Source organism: Clytia hemisphaerica, unplaced genomic scaffold (assembly GCF_902728285.1).
Source record: "Clytia hemisphaerica strain Z4C2 unplaced genomic scaffold, Clytia hemisphaerica genome assembly, whole genome shotgun sequence".
NCBI lineage: Eukaryota > Metazoa > Cnidaria > Hydrozoa > Leptothecata > Clytiidae > Clytia > Clytia hemisphaerica.
Window position 1 is genome coordinate 364,079 of NW_027104185.1, and position 19,314 is coordinate 383,392.

Below are 19,314 nucleotides of genomic sequence, written 5' to 3' on the forward strand. Positions count from 1 at the left end.
AAAGAAACATGTTCATTCAAGATGGCACTCCCTTTCAAGATATTCCCTCCAACTAGCTGACGATTTGTGATCTAAAATTTTATTCATTCAATTATTTTATCTTCAAACTACTTTGAATTTACTATGAAGTGCAGGATTAAAAATTAAAAAAAGATTTAAAAAATCGATCGAAATTTTAAACGCTTTTCATGCTTTCAATCCGTGTATGCGTCAACCTTGTAGAAGGCTTCCATTTGGGCTTCTTTCGATCTCAATAGGTTTGAAGGACCAAAGACAAAGGAATTCATTCTATTGATCGTAAACGGAAAACCTATGTTAAAATATGTTCAATCGGGCCAGAAACTTAATGATAAAAATTAACAGAAGCATTTTTTATTTTTAAAAAAAAATTATTATAAGACGTTTCGATGCTCTCCGAGCATCATCCTCAGTTAAAATGAAATTCGTTTCAAAAAATTTGATTAAAAGTTTAAAAAATCTGGTCAATTAAAAAGTCATTAAAATAAATACAAAGGTGCTAAATGATCGATAAAATATTAATTGTTTCTATTTAAAAAGTAACAAAGGAACTGATTTCTCTTGAACATTGAGTTTGGGATGTTTTTGTTTAATAAATAATGCCTCGGAGAGTTTTCTTTTAAAATTGAAAAACCTATGTTATAATCGACAAAAAGCTCTTGATCGCCAAAACAAGGACCATTCCTGCTTTATCTACAAACTGCATTTTGTCCATCATTCAGCATGGGATATTTTTTCGAAGATGAAAGTCTTGTTGCTATATTGAGTTTCATAACCATCAAATGAAAGAGGTCCAAAAAAAAGGAAATTATCAAATTCAAGTTTTTGGTGAAGGTATCAGAAAACAGTCTTACAAACCTGACCTATTATTTGACTCCGCAATGGAGTCTCCATAACTTGAACACGTACGAGGAACTTAAATTTGTTTGAGTTAAGGAAATTCCCAAGGTTATCTGCGGGCGATAAGGGTCGGGTTTTTACACATTCCTAAATCTCTCTAAGGGTTGCAAAAATAGCAAAAGTCACAGCATTCTAAGGGTTTAGAACTTTAGATGCCCCCCTTTTTAGTCCGGTCAGGGCATAACCGACAATCACCCCCAGACTTTACACTGGATTAAGAAATCGTAAATAAGTATAACCCACTGTTAGTTCTGTAAAACAAAATAGAAAATCAAAAAGAAAAGAAAATAGAGAGAATAGAGATACACGTCGTCAAAAAAAATAGTGACCTTACTTATCCAAGGCAGATCGGCGAAACCACCTAAAATTCGGTTGTCTTCAAATAATTTGAAAACAGTGATTGTGTACACCATGTTTTAATCCTAGGATCGAAACGCGGTGAATTATTTCCACACTCATCAAAAAAGTTGGTTCTGCTCAGGTCTTTCATCGAGGTATCCCAACATGTCTTGTATGATCCAAAAGTATTTGTTTCTTTCAACCATGTTTTGATGATTCGAATTTGAGGGAGAGTCAATAAGTTCGATTTAACTGTATAAAGTCATATAAAAATAGAAAGGTGAAAATTATTAAACACCCCTGTCTCATAGCCCCTGTGGATTTATTTTTCTCAGCGGGGATAGATACTATATTGTTCCAAGGGTGAAAATTCAGTGGGATGGTTTTGAAATGCAATTTTTAAACATTTCAAATGGGGATGAAATAAATGTCAATTTCCCAGTGGGGCTGAAATACCAAGGTTTTTTCCCACCGGGGACGAAATTTTTGCCAAATTTTCCATTTGGGTTTGGATCCCAGCGGGTCTGTGACACAGGGGTGTTATTAAGAAACTAATGCTACTGCTACTACTTCTTTCCTCAGTTAAAAGTCATTCAAGTTTTTCTACCTTTGACATCATCAAAATGTGGATTTTATTTAAGGTTTTCCTTAATTTTAAGGCATTTTTTACCATCTGACAGGGTTTATCCATGATTACACCATGAAAGCATTTCGTTTGAGCACAAAAATTTTTCAGTTATTTCTTACAAGGTAAGAATTCAACAGAGGTCTTAGAGATTGCCATACGCCTTCTGTATCTCCCTTTTAATACAGCACACTCGTCCATCTATAGATACGTTTGTTTGCACGATAAATAAATTTCCATTGAATTCTGTGGTGTAAGGAATCAGCCGTCAACGTCCAAACGCAAACAATCCATTCAGTATAACGATTCTTTCTTGCAGATCACGACGTCGAATCCGTCTCTTAATAGTATCTGTCTTCACTACCTGAAACTTTTTACGAATTTAGAGCTAATTAAAATATTTATGAATCTTTTTAACCACTCTCTGTTTTCGTTTTCTAAAAGCACTTTCAGAACTGTATAAATTTTCAGAAATTGAGAGAAGACAAATGTCGCCCATGTCTCACAAATTCCAGAAACCTTCGCTGTCGTCAAGTAACCACAACCTCCACGTTCGTGTCACAACAAACAAAACGCCAGTTCAAAATATTCCACAATGTCAACTGTAAAAGCAAATACGTCATCTACCTACTAGAATTACCGTGGAAAGCACAGGTCAAAATCATATATTGACGCTGTGCCGACGAATCGAGATTCTATTCATCACGCAATCAACGAAGACAAAAGTAACCATGATGACCATCCAAGATCTTGGATGAAGTTCAAAGTTGATATTTTTATTCCCGTCATTGAAAACACAACAAAAAAATATCATGAATGCTTTTTGAAAAGAGTCAGTGATAGAGAATCATAACATAAAGTCTGTCTATTATTTCGATTCAATTAAAGTGACATTTCCATAATTAATAGTTTAGTAATTACTGTTATACATTTGGGGATCATGTAAAAGATTTCTTTCGAAAGAAACTCACTTCAATTAAACTTGGAGGTTTCTGGGGAATTCGTAAATAGTAAACTGCATACTGGTACAATCTGCTAGAGATTGATAAGGTAATATTTGCTCTTCATCTTTGATTCTTTCTACAGTGATTAGATTGACACATACGCGATAAAATTTCTATTATTGGTCTTCAGAGGTTAATATATTCTTTGAAAAATTAACCTCTGATACTCAGGGTATACTAGAATGTCAAATCTGCAAGATCCAATACGTCGGTAAAACTGAAACACCCTTCAACGTCCGCTTAAACAGCCACAGAAGCAATGCACTTCATCCGAAAGAAGACACCATTCCAGCGTGCAAACACTCAATAGAGGTGCTAAATTTACGATCATTGAACAGCTAAGAAATATCGAAGGAAATAAAAGCCAGCTGAAAACACCATTCTATCACGAGAGAACTTTTGGATCAACAAACTAAAAACCTTAAAACCCAAGGGTTTAAACCAAGAACTCAATTTGATAGCGCCTTAAGTCTGTTGATAGTAATTTGTTTACAACGGTATCCTGGCCACCTAGAACTGTTACACGTTAAGAATAACTTAAAAGAACCCTTACATAATAATTCTGAAAATTATCTCTATTAGACCATGTTCGGACGTTACGGTTCCGTTCCGTTCCGAAACGAAACGAAACGTTTCCGAAACAAGTGTGAACGTCAAAATTGGAATCGTTGGAAAAGAAGATGTTACAAAGCGAAACAGATTGAAACGGTTTCGCTCCAATTTTTTAATCGGAACGGAAATGCTCCGTTTTCTTGCTCCAAAACGTTCCGAAACCAATATGAACCCACTCGATCCGTAACGGAAATCATTCCAGAGCGGAACGGGACAGTAACGTATGAAAATAGCCTAGGGTTTCTCTCTCAGCGCCTACAGTGTTTATTTCTATAAATACTGTGGGTGAGATCAAGATTTATTCTAGGGCTTTTGTGGTAGTAATTTGACTTCAAGTTCGAAGTTAGTACTTACTTTGTATTTGTTCTACTTTTAGTTCAACTTCTAAAACAGAGAGAAACCCAATAAATAATATTAAAAGCCAGGAATCGTCCTCCCCCCCCGGAAGCAAATAAAAGACTAGTGCACAATTCAAAGCAAATGGACGGACTTTAAATAGTTCGATAAACATTTTTATTTGTAAAAATTCTTACTTATTTACAAGATATTGTTAACATTAATTTTGTACATAAGCCAACAAATAGACACACTTGTCAAACAGAAGGTGACCAAGTCATTTTTCATGTGCTTTGTATTGGCGCTGTTGGACCTTGACTTTCCTGTGTTGAAAGCATACCAGATATATTTCTCGTTCACCTCTTCGTTGCACAGGTTTGTTGAGCAGCATGATGTCTAAGAAAGAAAATAAGACAAACATTCGAGTCAAATCATTTTTATAATCTGATGTATACAGGGCAGGTTTGTCCTTTGAGGCAGATTTTTGTCTCAAAAAATTTGCTGTAGGAAATTCGAATCTAGTGCTGTCCTCACTTACTAAAATTAAAACAAGTTCAGAAACTTTCCGTTTATTTCTAAAAAAGTGTGACATGTAAAAATTAAAATAAAAGCAAAATTTAATTTTGTTTTCAACTGTCATTTAAAGTTGGTAAATTCAAACTCATAGCCCAAAAACCACCATGCTATTCATTTCGCCATCAGTAAATAACAGAAGAAATCGTATGGATCTCCAGGCTAAATAAAAGGTAATTTTCTACTCATATCACTACTTTTGATGCGATAGGCCTTTTCATAAACTACGTCACGAACAACGCTTACATCATCTCTAAAATATTGCTATGGTGATTGATTCCCAGAGGACATGTTAATAAAGGCCCGATTTTGGGCCAGTAAAGTTCTTACCCGGCAGGTATTAGGAATAACGTTTTTGACATTTTTACAATGTGAATCACAAACATCCAGTGTTGGATTTGAACACTTCTTCACAAATCGAGGCCGTTGACCTCCATTATGGCTTTCTTTGTATGAAATTGTCAAGCATCTTGATCCAGAGACACATTCCCTCTGATTATCTTCCATTTCTTGCCATAGTTTACAAACTTGTGGATCACCCAATGTTGAACAAGTGTAACATTTTACAGCATCCGCTTAAACGTAAGAAGGTATTATATTATTACCGATAGATAGATTGAGTAAGCGACACTGCTTCTACTTATAACGTTTTGACTTTAAAGATGCTGGTTGTCGATTCAAAGTATATAAACGCTAAAACTCGAAAGCTGCTGACACGAAAAAATTTTGCAGGACGCGATGCCATGTTGATTAATTAAAAACTCCAGCATAGCAACAATAGCACAAAGGCATAATTAGTAAACTCGTGTACTAAATATTTCTCATCATGGTTTTGATACTGGAGTCAGTAGAATTTCTAAACATGACGTTGCAAGAATGATTTGTATGGAAACCTTTAACAACATTCTTGAATCATGAATGATAATCCAAGTATATTTTCCTAAACTTCACTTATCTTTATCTACTAAGCCACTTAGTGTTTACTTAGTTACAAAGAAAAAAGGGAAATTCCCACGAAATCTTACAACCACAAACGATTTGGAAGTGCTTTAAATCAGGTTGAACGGGTCTAGAGTTTTAACTCTGAGTTTTAACGCTAGACTTAAGACCTTAGGGTCTGAGGAACTAAAAGTCCAAGAATGGTCCAATAGGGCTCAGAATATAGCCTTCCCGAATTGAAATATTCCAATAAATTTATCAATTTGCCCAAAAGCTTTGCCCGAACTTTAAATTGCTGAAAACGAGGAATTAACCAAAATTCCCAATATATTTCGACCCTGATTGTAATTTTATTAATCAGTAAATCACCTATATTTCTAAGGCCCCTCCACAGCAGTTTGTGTGGTTGCGTGAATGGGCTTTTTTTTACGTGAATGCGTAGAAATTTTGAAAAAGCTCCACGAATGCGTGATTTGAAATGCTTTTAAAGAACAGAAGGTGCGAGAATTTTGAAAAGAAATTGCGTGAATTTTGAAAAAAAAGATGCGTCATTGCGTGAATTTTTATTACTCACCTTTCTTAAGGACTCCGAAAATAAAAATTGCTGCAACAAACTTCCCAGTCATTCCTATTTGATTTTGCAAACGTGATGATAACTTAAGTGACTGAAACTTTCTTTTTCTTTGACTATGTGGATGTTCTTTTCGTTAAAAACTACTCGACATATTTTTCATCTTCTTAATTTCTTATATCTTCAAAAATATTTAACTTATTTCAATTCAAAAATTCTTTTGTAAAGGATTAGTCAATAATTTATTATCAAGTTTACAGGGATTCTAAAACAAATTGATGGTTGAAAATATTCCCCCGTTTTCTCCTTAATATGAGTAATCAGAAAACGTTTTTTTATAGAAACTGGCTTTCAGAAAATCAACTGAGCTTGAAAACTCTGAGTGGAGAGATGGCGCATGGCACGTATTTACTTAGCCTGGGAATCCAAGCGTTAAACTTTTTTCACAGTCTAGTTTATGATATTTTTGCTGCTGGTTTAACGCTTGGTGCAGGTAACTCGCCTGCAGGGACATTTTTCCCTGCAATGCAGGTTCGACCTGATTGGCCAGCCTTTGGCGTATTACTTAGCAGTACTTTCGCGCGCATTTTGATAATTTCAATGCGCGCGCATAATTTATGGAAAAAGCTGACTCTGCAGAAAAAAGGAAAACAAATGAAAATGAAAACATAGATTCATTTCAAAACAAAATGGCTGTTGGCTGGAAGTCTAAATACATGTGGCTGATGTTTTGATGTGGTTTTTAATAGTTTTGAAAGTCTTTAGAGCTTTTGAAAGAGTTTTTATGGTAAGTTGATTATGTGTGTTTGCCTGGGTTTCCAAAGTTCAGAAAGTCTGTCAACAAGGGTTCATACACAGACTGTTTATAACATTCTGTGTCAGACTAATCTACCTGCACCAAGCTCTATAATTTTAGAACTTTGTGAGGTGAGGTATTTTTAGTTTTTTCTAAGATTATGAGCTTGGATTCCCAGGCTAGTATTTACTCAAAAGGTCATAACACCGTAAGAGAACCTGCCCAGGTTTGCGAAACGCTTTGTGATATTTTTCATCTAAACTAAGGATAAAAATCTAAATGAGCTTTTGAGCGCGCTGATTAGTTAACATCAACATCAACTCTCAATCATTTACACAAAGACTAGAACTTTTTCGCTTTCGCTTTCGTTTTTAACTATAAAGCAATTCAGTTTTGGCTGAACAACCAACCTCGTCCCCGTGTATCCCAGGCTTTATTTACGTTACTGATTGACGCCAGAGAATAATTATCTAGCGCTATCAGTAAGCATCAAAAAGCTGATAATGCGCAGGGAACGAGGTTGCTGAACAACCATAATAGACCTTCATAAATTACGTTACGAACATCACTTGCCTCGTTTTGAAATTATTGCCATGGTGATCAACTCCAAGTGGATTGTATTAAAACTACTTCCTATTCATAAAAAAACCATTTAATGTCTCAAGAGACATAATCACCATAGTAATTGTTTGGATACGAGGCAAGTGATGTTCGTGACGTAATTTATGACAAGGTCCATCAAGGTCGTAATATTCGAGAAAAAACGTAATTTCCCATGAAATCTTACTCACAAATGATTTGGAAACACTCTTACTTTGATTGGAACTGAAGGGTAGAGCTTTAATTCTGAGCTTTAATGCTAGACTTAGGACCTTAGGATCTGGGGATCCGAAAGTTAAAAAATGGTCCAATAAGGCTCAGAATTTAGCCTGGAAGTCTATGAACCCCTCTCAAATCGAAATATTCTATTATAATCAATAGATAAGTCCAAAAGCAACTTTCTTGTCCGAGCTCTAAATTTCTAAAGACAAGGAAGTAACCAAAATGCTTAATATATTTCGACACAGATTACAGGTCAGATTGTCACAATCTGAGTTCGATTCCCAATGTGGTATACTACGGTTCACTTGACAAGTGAACACACCTTCGCCCTGGTCAACCCAGACCATGTGAGGGGAATTGAGTACCACTACTCTGATACAAGAGTGTGGGTGAAATGTCAGACATTGTGGCGAGGGGTGTCACTCATGCCCGTTCTACGCCTGTGACGAGCTATATGCTCTGTCACGTAGTTCGAGTGTCATCACTGTATCATGGTATCTATTTCTCACGTGCACAAAGCCAGCAGTGCTATCTTATCTTTCAAGACTTTTATCCTGACCAGTAAAACTTATTAGAATCGGGGTATCACTTTGGCCAACATTATGCAAAGTACATGTTTTTTTTACAAGCATTGCACTTATAAGCATATTTAGGCTCAGATATGGGGAAAAATTAAGCATATGGCAGGCATTACTTGAGCCTACGAAAAATATTCTTTCCCTGATTTTGGCTTTTTTTGGCTGGAATTTTACGGATTTTCAGCATTTCCTTAAATTTATGCTTTAGATTTAAACATCCCCTCAAGCATTTTTCATCCTTATTAAGCTTTCAAACTAAACATCTCTGAGCCTGTTTTTGGATTTTTGTATGCTTATAAAAAAAACATGTATATCTCTGAAAAGGACCGTGATGGTTTTCTAAGCAGGGGCTAGATTCTGCATAAAAAGAGAATATTTATAAATTGAGTTTTTAATTTCATTAGGTGCATCCTTTTCTTTCCTTTTGTACATTTAAAAGCATAGCCATTCAAAAGGCCTGTTGCTTGACTTTCAAAAGCAATAGAAAATATTTATTTACTCTATGTATACTATACATGCAATTGCGACTGTAGTGCGGTGGTAGAGCATCCGGCTCCGGAGTGCAAGGTCTAGGCTTCAATCTTCGGCCAAAGACTTCGTACTCGATCCCTCTTTGCTTGGTTCTCAGTAATAAAGTGAATGATCAAGGGTAAGTGGAGCAATTCAGGGAGAAAAAGTTGCGGCCTCCCCTACCTTCGGGTAAATAGGTATCGAAAGGGACTCGAGGGTTGCCTCCGAAAGCGGTCGTAGACCTTGCAGTTCTTATATTCAACATTTTTAGCCTTAAATCTAAATCTATAGTTCATAAAATTAGAAAAAGTTTTTTGTTAATTCAAACAATGGATTCCTCCAGAAAATTGGGTTAGATGATTAAATGCCAAGAGGTGTTAAAATATCTTAATGACCGTAGTGTGTAGTGTCCATTTGATGATATGCAACGCAAGGGATCGATTTGATGTATGTTTAAGGGTAAACCAGGGGTGGTCATTGAAAAATATAAACTAACATGTCTCTTTTTGGAATGATCAAGGGAATACTCTAAAGTATTTTTGTCAGATTGTAATGAGCTAATTTCAATAAAGCAGAATCTCTTTTTTTTAATGGTAGTTCGGTGACTGTTCAGCTATGTAAGGGGAGTAAGCAGAAAATCGACATCTAAGAAAAAAACCTTTTTCATCTCGTAAAACGTTTTCTGATTACTCATATTAAGGAGAAAACGGGGGAATATTTACAACCATCAATTTGTTTTAGAATCCCTGTAAACTTGATAATAAATTATTGACTAATCCTTTACAAAAGAATTTTTGTATTGAAATAAGTTAAATATTTTTGAAGATATAAGAAATTAAGAAGATGAAAAATATGTCGAGTAGTTTTAGCTTTTAACGAAAAGAACATCAACTGGTTCTGCCCACAATACAGTTCAATTTTTTTAGGTGGCGAGATCTACATGAAATATGGACAAAATTCAAGAATATTTCAAAATACTTTTCTGGCTGACATTTATCACAGGTCTGTATTTTACACATATCCGCTCACTCGTGTGGGTGAATCTGAAATGAATAACATCTAACGAAACTGAATCTTAAACTAAATAAAAACCATAAAAGCTTCGGGTTTTGACTTTAAGGCATTTGCCGCAATCCTGTTATTGACTGAGAATCAGCTAATGAAACAAAACCTTTCTGTCGCAAATTATTTCAGCGCTGTCCCTGTCCCAGTGAAAATGTTGCTATCTTTACAACGATGGAGCTTTAAACATAACTTTGTTCTTAGATTCTCTATCGATCGAATGTTATGAGTGTTCTGGAACTCACACGTATTGCAACAATTCAAGAAAAACAACGACGTGCGATGGGCCACAGTATTCCTGCTTGTTGAGTTCGAGCACTACCCGTGTTCAAGTTATAAAGAACGGTGCATTAGGAAATGAAATTTTGACAAGCGTCACCAAATCGTGCGGTGTGGAAACACAGTCCTCATACTGCAAAGATAAGCAAGATATGGACCCCAACATGCTTCTATGCCAGGTAGGTTTGTATTCTACATTATTCAACTGATACTTTCAAATATTCCTCTAGAGTCAAATATCGTACCATTTTTGCTAGTGCCCAGTTTTTTTTAATAGTTCCAAAATAAGCGCTCATACGCTTCTGTCTCAGTGACCCGGTGAAGTTTTTCAAGGTCACTAAAGGGTTTGGAAAATTCCTAGGCCTAATCTGATAACTGATCACCCACTCTACGCCCCAAAATCTCAGAATCTCAGATTTTGTTAGAAGGGATTAACTTTGAATTTTGTTTCAATATAGTCTAAAGCTTAGACAAGAAAAGGCTGTTACTTTTGATAGAATTCAAATTCTCTCTGCTGCAAATTATTTTGAAACAGACTTACGTTAACAAAGGTAGATTTTAAACTAAGACGGGTGAATAAAGTTAATATACCATTTTAATTATTTCTAGACGAATTGGTGTTACAAAGATTTTTGCAATTTCGATTTGAAGGACATAAAAAAGGGTGCTAAAATACAGACCAATCAAGTTGACCCTTATGGTTGGCATAAAACTTCAGGAGCAGCACCAATTAAAAAGTACACTGTTATTCTGGTTTGGTCATTGTTGGTGGTTTTGCTATTAATTTACTTTTGAATTAACTGGAATGGTTTTGACCTTGACTATTCCTCGAAATAATGTCCGTTGATCAATATTCGTTTATTATCCAGAGGCAACCGAGAGATTAGTTTTGGAGACATTACTAATTTTATTGCTTTTTAATTGTTATTAAACTTTTGCTCGATAATTTTGTAGATTTATGTAAGAAAAAGTAAAAAGTCAAAGTTTTCTGAATAATATTGATTTACGAATACTTTGATTTGTTCGTTTTACGTTTTCAAAAGAATATCAAAACAACGAATTATGAATTTATAGCTATAGCAAATTTGAAAAAATCATTAACATTTCTGGCCGCGAAAATTCCTGACATTAATGTTTATCCAAATTCATAACAAAAATTCCTTCTATTCAACTAAAATTCTTAAAAAGTCAAGTCAAACTTATATTACAAGAGTCAAAAAACTCATATTTATACCAAATACAAAATTCCTGAAACTATGACAGCAAATATTGTGAAGAAATTTCCTTGAAATATCCGGTGACTTGAGTTTGGTGTTCCAATTAGTGCATACCAAATAATATCCTCCTTTACTTCTTCATTACAAAGATTACTTGAGCAGCATGATGTCTACAAGAAAAACACTTAAAAGTATAATTTGTAATGGACTGACAAATATCTAGCATAAAATTCTTAGGTGTCAATTTGGACCAAGCCTCATAACTGATGAACATGCTGAAAGTAAATAAAATCTAAAATGTCCTTAAAATTCCCTTAAAATAGAGTTCCCTGTCTGAGCCCCCCCCCCTAGTACGAATAGGGCTAGCATACCGTAACAAATCGCTTTAGTGTAAGGATATCATTTTTTTAAACAATATATTAGTTAATTTATATTCCCCTCGCTAGGGAAATGAAAGTATTGCTGGTCCTAAAATAGAACCCGATTTCTGAGGAAAATGGACAAAATTACTTACAAGAAAATAGTTTAAAACTCAAAAGGTTAAAAATATCCAAAGAAAAAATTTGGGTATTCTTGTAAAAAACGAGCAAACTTTCAGCTCACCTTACACGAGTCTTTGACAAGGTGTTCAACATTCTCACAATTATCCTTACATCGTCTTGAATCAGCCATTCCACACTTTTTGATAAACCGTTTGATTTTTTGTCCGCTTGAAAATTGCTCATACGTCATAGTTACACACGTGGTTCTTGCACCACATTCGAGTTGACTTTCATCAAGTGCTTGCTCAAGACGACAAACTTCGGCGTCCAGAGTTGAACACGTATAGCATTTCAATGAAGAAACTTCTAAACATTTGAAATCAGTATTATTTGTGCACCTGAATTCTGACACCGTACAGTATATGGCCCCCAAAACGGAGCATTTGTCTTAATGAGCTATGTTTGTACTTTAAAACCTGGAAAAGCTTAAGATTCAATCCTAACACATTTCTCCGAGTCCGAAAAAAGAAAGATACCAAAATATCATTTTTAACATGGCTAATTTTCTTCTCCCTTTTTTTCAAAAATTAATTTCGAAAATCCATTTTTTTGAACTAAACTAAAACCGTCAAAAGTCAAACAAGATTGAAAATTAACCCCTAAAAACTGGGTAAATCTGGAAAGTATAAACATATACTAACAAACCAGCTCAGTAATTCAAAGTTTTCCAGGAAATTCGAAATATTTCACGATAAAATTAACATTAGAGACTGCTAGTATTTTGCACGGGATTTTGCACTCAGCCAGGCCTGAAACACTTTTTTTTGTGCAAAATCATCAAAAACTAATTATTTTTTCATGTTATTAATTCGAGACATGTTTAAGTGATGGGCTTTTAACAATTTCAATTTAACTGAATCGACGTTTTTGGGGCCACTAACCTCCGTTTTGACAACCATTTGTATGAAGATAAAGAGAAAAGTAAATTTTGACCTTTTCAAGTCGTAAAGCATTGCCTTGATACCTAATTGATATTGATGTTGGTGCTATGCTTTATGATAAAGATATTTTGAAAAAACTAAACCTCCGTTTTGGGGGCTATTAGAAAAATATGACTCAACTTTGACTAAAAAAAAAATCATACAAAAACCTTTATTCTCAGAAAATTATCTTTTGGGAAAGAAACTAAACATTTTGAAGCACAAGAAAAGCTTTTAACGCTCCCTATTTTCTGAATTCACTAGAAAGATTTAAATTTGGATAGATGTTTTAGGGGCCACTTACTGTATGTCTAAGCATGAAAATATTGTTATTGTATCGTAGCTTAATTGAGATCAAACCCTAATATTGATTTGTTATTGTTAGCGCCCCAGTTAAAATAAAGTCTACAGTCTCACAGTCCCGCTGGAACTTCTGAGAATAAAAATTTGAGAATAATACCATGTATTAAAACACGAATCCTATAAAATAGGCTAATAACAGTGGTTTGAAATTGTAAGTTATCTTATCCACCGGTAACGAAATTTTGGCCAAATTTTCCAGTGGGGCGGGGGTCCTAGTGCCAGTGGGTCTGTGAAACGGGAGTGTATAAATGAAGTAAAAAAGTTATAAGAATATACATATGAGAGAAAGTTTTCATTTCATACCTTTGTAGCACAAATTAGTTGCAAGAAAAAACAAGAAGAAAGTAATTCTATTCATTGTTATTTCAAGAAGAGTTTTTCCTGCAGTATTTTTTTCAACTTCAATTGTGGTCAGTTTAGCTGATGCTCTTTAACGTTCAACATTCATCTTCTCTCTCAAAACGACATATTTTCATGATGATTATAACTTTTTGAAAATATTAAACTTATTCTCGAATGAAAAAGTCCTTTTGTGAACGATTAGTCGTCAATAATTTATTATTGAGTTTACAGGGATTCTAAAACAAATACATCAAACTCATTCATTAGAAAATATTCCGTTTTCCCGTTTTTCTCTGTCGAATGAGTAATCAGAGTCATATAGTTTGGTCGCGAGAAAGCGCTTTTGAATCCTTATTTTCTCCCTTCCCTCCTACAAATTCTGGAGTACTAAAAGGGTATTTACTGATTGATTTCAAGCAAAGACCAAACACGTTCATACAAAAAAAATTTAAAGCCCCACCCTATAAATAGTAGGAAATTATCCATTCGATCCTAATCATTATTCTTCAAATTGATTGATCATTTGGTATTCTATTATTTCATAGGATTCATTCATGATTTTCTTTCCCTCACGGTAATCAATCTCTATGACTAAGCACTCTTTTGACCTTAGACCTTTGGACCACTTTTTTTGGATTCTACACCCAAAAAGTCATAGAATATCAAAACTTGGTGAAAGTTTTTTGACCCAGATTTGAACTATTGGCCTCATAGTGCGTGGAGTCTTAGGCAACTGGCTGACTTCTGGTGATGAATTAGTACTGGAAAAATTTTTCAGGGGTGGTCCATAGCTTGCCAGCGAGCTAAAAAGGGACCTTTTAGAGTATTCTGGGGGAATTGGCCTAAGGTGTGCCCCAATAGAGGTTCCAGTGGCTCTTAACTGCGAAAAAATCCCCCTCCAAGCACTTTCCTGGCCCGACGATGCATAACATCCTTAACATAACGAGGTTAGGTGCTCACATCGTAGTATGTTTCTCTTATCTTAAAGCTAATAAAATTACTCGCAATCAAAGTGCGCGAAATCTATGTCAATTTATTTATTCTGTTTGTTTATCTTAGACCAGCCTCAGAATTTGTTTACACATTTTCAAAATGATAACCGAATCAGATTTTTTTCGGTGGATCATAAGGTAGACCATAGGGTAGGCCGGGAGGCTATATGGCTGGGTCACAGAGGTAGGCCAGGTTTTCGACTGACGCCAGATATCTGCCTTTTCCCTGGAAATTGAATAGAAAATAGCATGCAATAGCACACCGTGTTGAACCTTAAAAATAGTGATAAATGAATCTGCACAAATTTATTCATTTTTACTTGCAATACCGTCCTCGTTTGCCTCGGGTGAGTTAGGGCGTGTCTAGATTTTTAAAAATCGCAAATCCCGAATCCGCGACCAATAGCACCCATTCTCAGGGATTCACTTATGGATTTTTAGATGACCTATACCTTAAAGTTTCAGGACCCGGTGTTACGTAATTAAATATTAACCTAAAAATTAATTACTAGTGTGAATTGTGACGTCATCAAATTATGACGTCATAAAACGTAAAATAGCTTTAACTCTATAAGTTCATGTCAAATCTTTGTCAAATTTGGACCAAAGACACATCTTAATGGTGCCGAACTTTTCAATGAAAAATTTTTTGAAGATTTTGATGACGTCATCAAAAAATGCAAAAAATCGAAAAATGCCGTCATCAATTTTTCCAAAAATTTTTTTTCAAAAAGTTACATTTCAGTTAGATGCATCTTTGGTAAAAATTTGGGAAAGTTTGGACATGTATTTTTTATATTATAGCGATTATACGATTCATGACGTCACCAAATTCGATCAAATTATGACGTCATGATTACAATTTCTTTAATAATTAATTTTTAGGTTAATATTTAATTACGTAGCAACCGGGCCCTGAAACCTTAAGGTATAGAGGTACTTTAGAGCCCTAAGTAGATCTCTGAATCTGGCTGCTATTGGTATCGAAAACTTAGGGTAAACTGTTAGGTTTTTGAGACTTGCCCTAAGTCACTCGAGGCGTTAATTACGTACAATATTAAAAGAAAAAGGTAATAACTTTCACAGTTTTACAACCATTTCGAAATGAACTATGTTTTGGAACTCGTACAATTTTCTAGTTGAAATAATTATGACGTGTGCAACGCAGAACGCTATAGAGTTCTTTTGGCTAAAATGTAATGAATAAACTGAATAAATTAAAATGAAGATTTGGTTCTTGTATTCTAAATCTGTAGATTATTACTTTGTTTATTGGAGGTTACATTAAATTGGCGTTTTTATTTAAATTTGAAACAGGCTAAGTAGGCGGTAGGCGTAAAATATTGAATCATTTGAAAAAGGGCCTCCAAAGGTCAGGTTCACTAAGAGTTTTCATCTGAAAAGGGAGACAATAAAGATTCAAAAGCGCCTTCTCGCGACCAAACTATACGACTCTGATTACTCATTCGACAGAGAAAAACGGGAAAACGGAATATTTTCTAATGAATAAGTTTGATGTATTTGTTTTAGAATCCCTGTAAACTCAATAATAAATTATTGACGACTAATCGTTCACAAAAGGACTTTTTCATTCGAGAATAAGTTTAATATTTTCAAAAAGTTATAATCATCATGAAAATATGTCGTTTTGAGAGAGAAGATGAATGTTGAACGTTAAAGAGCATCACACTGACCACGACTTAAACAAGCTCGAGAATGGAGTATAACAAAATTTATTTCATCCTTTTGGTGGTTTCAGCTACTATAAAAGGTTTGTGAATACTTTCAAACGCAGTAGTTACGTTTTGAATAGGATAAGAAATTAGATTTGTTTATCCTCTAGGGAAAACGTTTTTATCCCGGAGGGGGAGGGCGAGATGATGGGTATGTCCGAGCCAAAGTTACTGGTGATGGAGTTTTGGACCCTTACAGCGACTCAATTTGCTCTTTAATGGTTTTTGTACCCCTTTTTGAGCGTGTGAAAAAGGGACCCTTATGGCTCATATTTGAGGATTTGAAATTTTTTTATATTTAGTATTATGGTTAATTCTGTATTCATGAAATATAGCCTCACCATTTCGGTTCCTATAGGTATCTTAACATTGTGTAAAAATTGGTTCAGTGGACTAAGAGAGCTCTTATAATTTCATATGTCAGCATAGTCTAGTCTTTTCAAAAAGAGCTGAAAATACAGTGCTTTTAGCGACCAAAGTGGTGAAAATTAAAATTTTTCCCCTATCGGCGCAAACCATGGTTGCGCCTCCTTAATCTCTGATAACACTTTAAATGCAACTCAAATTACTATTACGATATCGAGATATTGTATATGCAAAGAAAAACTTCAATTTTAAAATTCAATATGATTCAGGCAGAATCATTCCGAAAAAGAGCCATGCTTGAAGGAAATCAGTGGTCCAAAATCAATTTTCTCCTGTCGGCGCAAACCATGGTTGCGCCTCCTTCGTCACTAAATTATTTTCCCCTGCACGTTTGAAATCAAGCTACTTGTTGCCTTTTATATAATAATGTAGTCCTCCCCACATGAGTGCACAACATTTTGATATTGAGGCTTATAGGATCACTCACAATATAGAAAGTTACTGTAGTTAAACCCGATTTCTATATGTGACAAGTCACCATTCAAGTATAAGTAAGTATAACCCTCACCTTAATCAATCAATTAGAGTGTAGGGAAAAAATTATAGCAAGGGGGGGGGTTCAAATTTTCTAAAACCTTTTGAGGGGGGGGGTTGAAAAATGTTTTGAAATACCCCCACTCCCCCCCCCCCCCCCAGTAAATACTTTCTGACCACTCCCTGAGATCCTAAGAACTGGCTCTCTTATAAAAGTGAATTCCTCTTTTTTTTCAACATTTGAAGTTTTTCGAATTTTTTATTTCGGGATGAAAATTTTCTAGCAGGCTTCAAACTATACACATCTACATTTTAGATTCTCTATTAATCAAATGTTATGACTGTTCTGGAACTCACGCGTATTGTAACAACACAAGAAAAACAAAGACTTGTGATGGACCACAGTATTCCTGTCTCCTACGATCTGGAAGCACCAAGATTCGAGTTTTAAAGAACGGTGCTTTAGATTTTGAAGTTTTTAGCACTGTAACAAAAACTTGTGCCGTGGAGAGCAGTTCATATTGTGTGACTCAAAAAGAAATCGACCCTAAAATGCTGACCTGTAAGGTATTGCAACAGCTAATTTAGACTCGCAGCCAAGCTGCTCACGTCATTGTGAATTAACACCCCTGTGTTACAGACCACTTTAAACTTTGAGCGATCAAAATTTGTCCCTAGTAGGAAAAATATCCTATAATTTCAGCAAAAAATTGACCTTGCCCCATTCGAAATTCAATGTAAAAAAATTGCACTTCAAAACCATCCCAACTGGATTTTTTTGATTGCTTGGAACGATAGAATTTCTATCCCCATTGGGCTTTCGATAGAAATATTTATTTCCGTTTCCGCTGTGTAAGAAGAATTTCATCGAGCCTGTGAGACAGGAGGTGTAAATTAACTTACGCCTTAAAATCTGAGACTGCTCAAATATCATCACGCCTCGTTGACAAAGGGGGTGTTAGATTTTTCATTTTCACTCATTACATCATGCATAGCCCTATCGATAATGGCCCGTACTAATAGTTGTTGACCCTATGCTGCATCATACATATTGTATGATGGCACTGATTTCAAAAGCGTGAACCGAAAGAGTATCGATGTCAGGGTTTCTTTTTACACTTATGTTATAGGCTGTGTGGTGTTACGAAGATGGATGTAATTTCAACATGAAACAAGCTAACAGAGCTGGCCAAACGAGTCAAGCAAATGAAATTGACCCATATGGGTGGTATAAGACCTGGACTTCTTCAGCGACAAATGCAACTGGCTTAAAACTTGATTTAACATTTTATCTGTGTTTGATTTCTGGGTTATTGATTTTTCTTGAGTGAAATGAAAACGACATGGATATCCCAGCCAAAATTTCGAGTCTAGATACCAGACGACGAATGATCATTTTGGAGCATCTTGTCAAAGTTGGTTCCAAAAAAATTGGCAGTCTGCACATTTTGATACATTTCTGCTTGAAGGGAAAAAAATATAAAGTAATACCTCGTTGGAAAGATATTCTTAACCGGACTATTTTAAGTCTTCAAAATCTTTTAAAAATTTAGAAAATGGAAATGAAAAATGAAGATGAAAAAATTAAAGATTTTTTCTACTGGCACAAGAATTTTTCCGAAACTTGAACTTTTTCATTTTCGAAATTTTGAAAGCCTTAAAACCATCCACTTACGAATATCTTATCAACGAGGTATTACTTGTAGTTATATCTTTTCTCCTTCTGCAGAAATGTATCAAAATGTGTAGACTGCAAATTTTTTTGGAACAGACTTAAAACAGAAGCAGCCACCGACCTAAAATTTGCAAATATCTGCTCTGATTTGCCAGCTGGAAAAATTTCCCCGAAATTAAGAACAGTTCCTCGTTTTCCAGGGGAGAAATTTTTACTTCAGAACAGTTATATTTTTCCAGCTAGGAGGTAAGAAAACTTTCGGAACAGGTACGAAATTACCAGGCGATTGATTTTACGCGAGTTAACTATTCTTATCTACCAGGGCTGACGAAATCTTATAAGAACAGATCGCTAAATTCCAGCTCGACATTGAAGGACTTTTAAGAACAGAAAATTAATTTCCAGCTAACAGTTTAACTTTAAGTATTTTGTGCGAACAGATCGACAATTTCTAGATGTTTTGTAGAACAGATGGAGAATTTTCAGCTGCCACTCAAGGCAACCACATTCACATTCAGAAGGAAAAGAACAGATCTCAAAGACTTTTTGACTTTTTTGAAATTCCCTCAGAACAGATAGGAAATTCTTAGACACCTTATTTTTTGGATATCAAACTATTTTTTCATAAGAATAGATCATATTTTTCCAGCTGGTCCCAATCTTCAG

General features: G+C 35.0%; 1 protein-coding gene and 3 long non-coding RNA genes across 4 annotated transcripts; 2 read left to right on the forward strand and 2 right to left on the reverse strand.

Annotated features, from left to right (window-relative positions):
- Positions 1-4,035: 4,035 nt before the first annotated feature.
- LOC136814881 (uncharacterized) lies at positions 4,036-6,057 on the reverse strand. Its single transcript, XM_067071306.1, has 3 exons — positions 5,921-6,057; positions 4,738-4,982; positions 4,036-4,230 (listed from the first exon to the last, which is right to left on the reverse strand). The coding sequence occupies exons 1-3, from the start codon at positions 5,970-5,972 to the stop codon at positions 4,036-4,038; spliced, it is 492 nt and encodes a 163-aa protein (XP_066927407.1). The 5' UTR covers positions 5,973-6,057.
- A 3,836-nt stretch (positions 6,058-9,893) lies between these two features.
- Positions 9,894-10,960, forward strand: LOC136814834 (uncharacterized). The gene is made up of 2 exons (XR_010847648.1): positions 9,894-10,143; positions 10,574-10,960. It is a non-coding gene; the product is annotated as an uncharacterized lncRNA (long non-coding RNA).
- A 152-nt stretch (positions 10,961-11,112) lies between these two features.
- Positions 11,113-13,533, reverse strand: LOC136814835 (uncharacterized). The gene is made up of 3 exons (XR_010847649.1): positions 13,310-13,533; positions 11,785-12,029; positions 11,113-11,351 (listed from the first exon to the last, which is right to left on the reverse strand). It is a non-coding gene; the product is annotated as an uncharacterized lncRNA (long non-coding RNA).
- A 2,356-nt stretch (positions 13,534-15,889) lies between these two features.
- On the forward strand, positions 15,890-19,019 carry LOC136814857 (uncharacterized). The gene is made up of 3 exons (XR_010847652.1): positions 15,890-16,111; positions 17,290-17,540; positions 18,104-19,019. It is a non-coding gene; the product is annotated as an uncharacterized lncRNA (long non-coding RNA).
- Positions 19,020-19,314: the final 295 nt, after the last annotated feature.

What these genes read in the sequence shown, in the direction of transcription:
- LOC136814881 (XM_067071306.1), bottom strand. Translation starts at nt 5,972, where the DNA reads ATGACTGGGAAGTTTGTTGCAGCAATTTTTATTTTCGGAGTCCTTAAG. An exon ending in TTTCGGAGTCCTTAAGAAAG is followed by an intron (nt 4,983 to 5,920) that starts GTGAGTAATAAA and finishes CTTACGTTTAAG; the next exon opens with CGGATGCTGTAAAATGTTAC. An exon ending in TTATTCCTAATACCTGCCGG is followed by an intron (nt 4,231 to 4,737) that starts GTAAGAACTTTA and finishes TTTCTTTCTTAG; the next exon opens with ACATCATGCTGCTCAACAAA.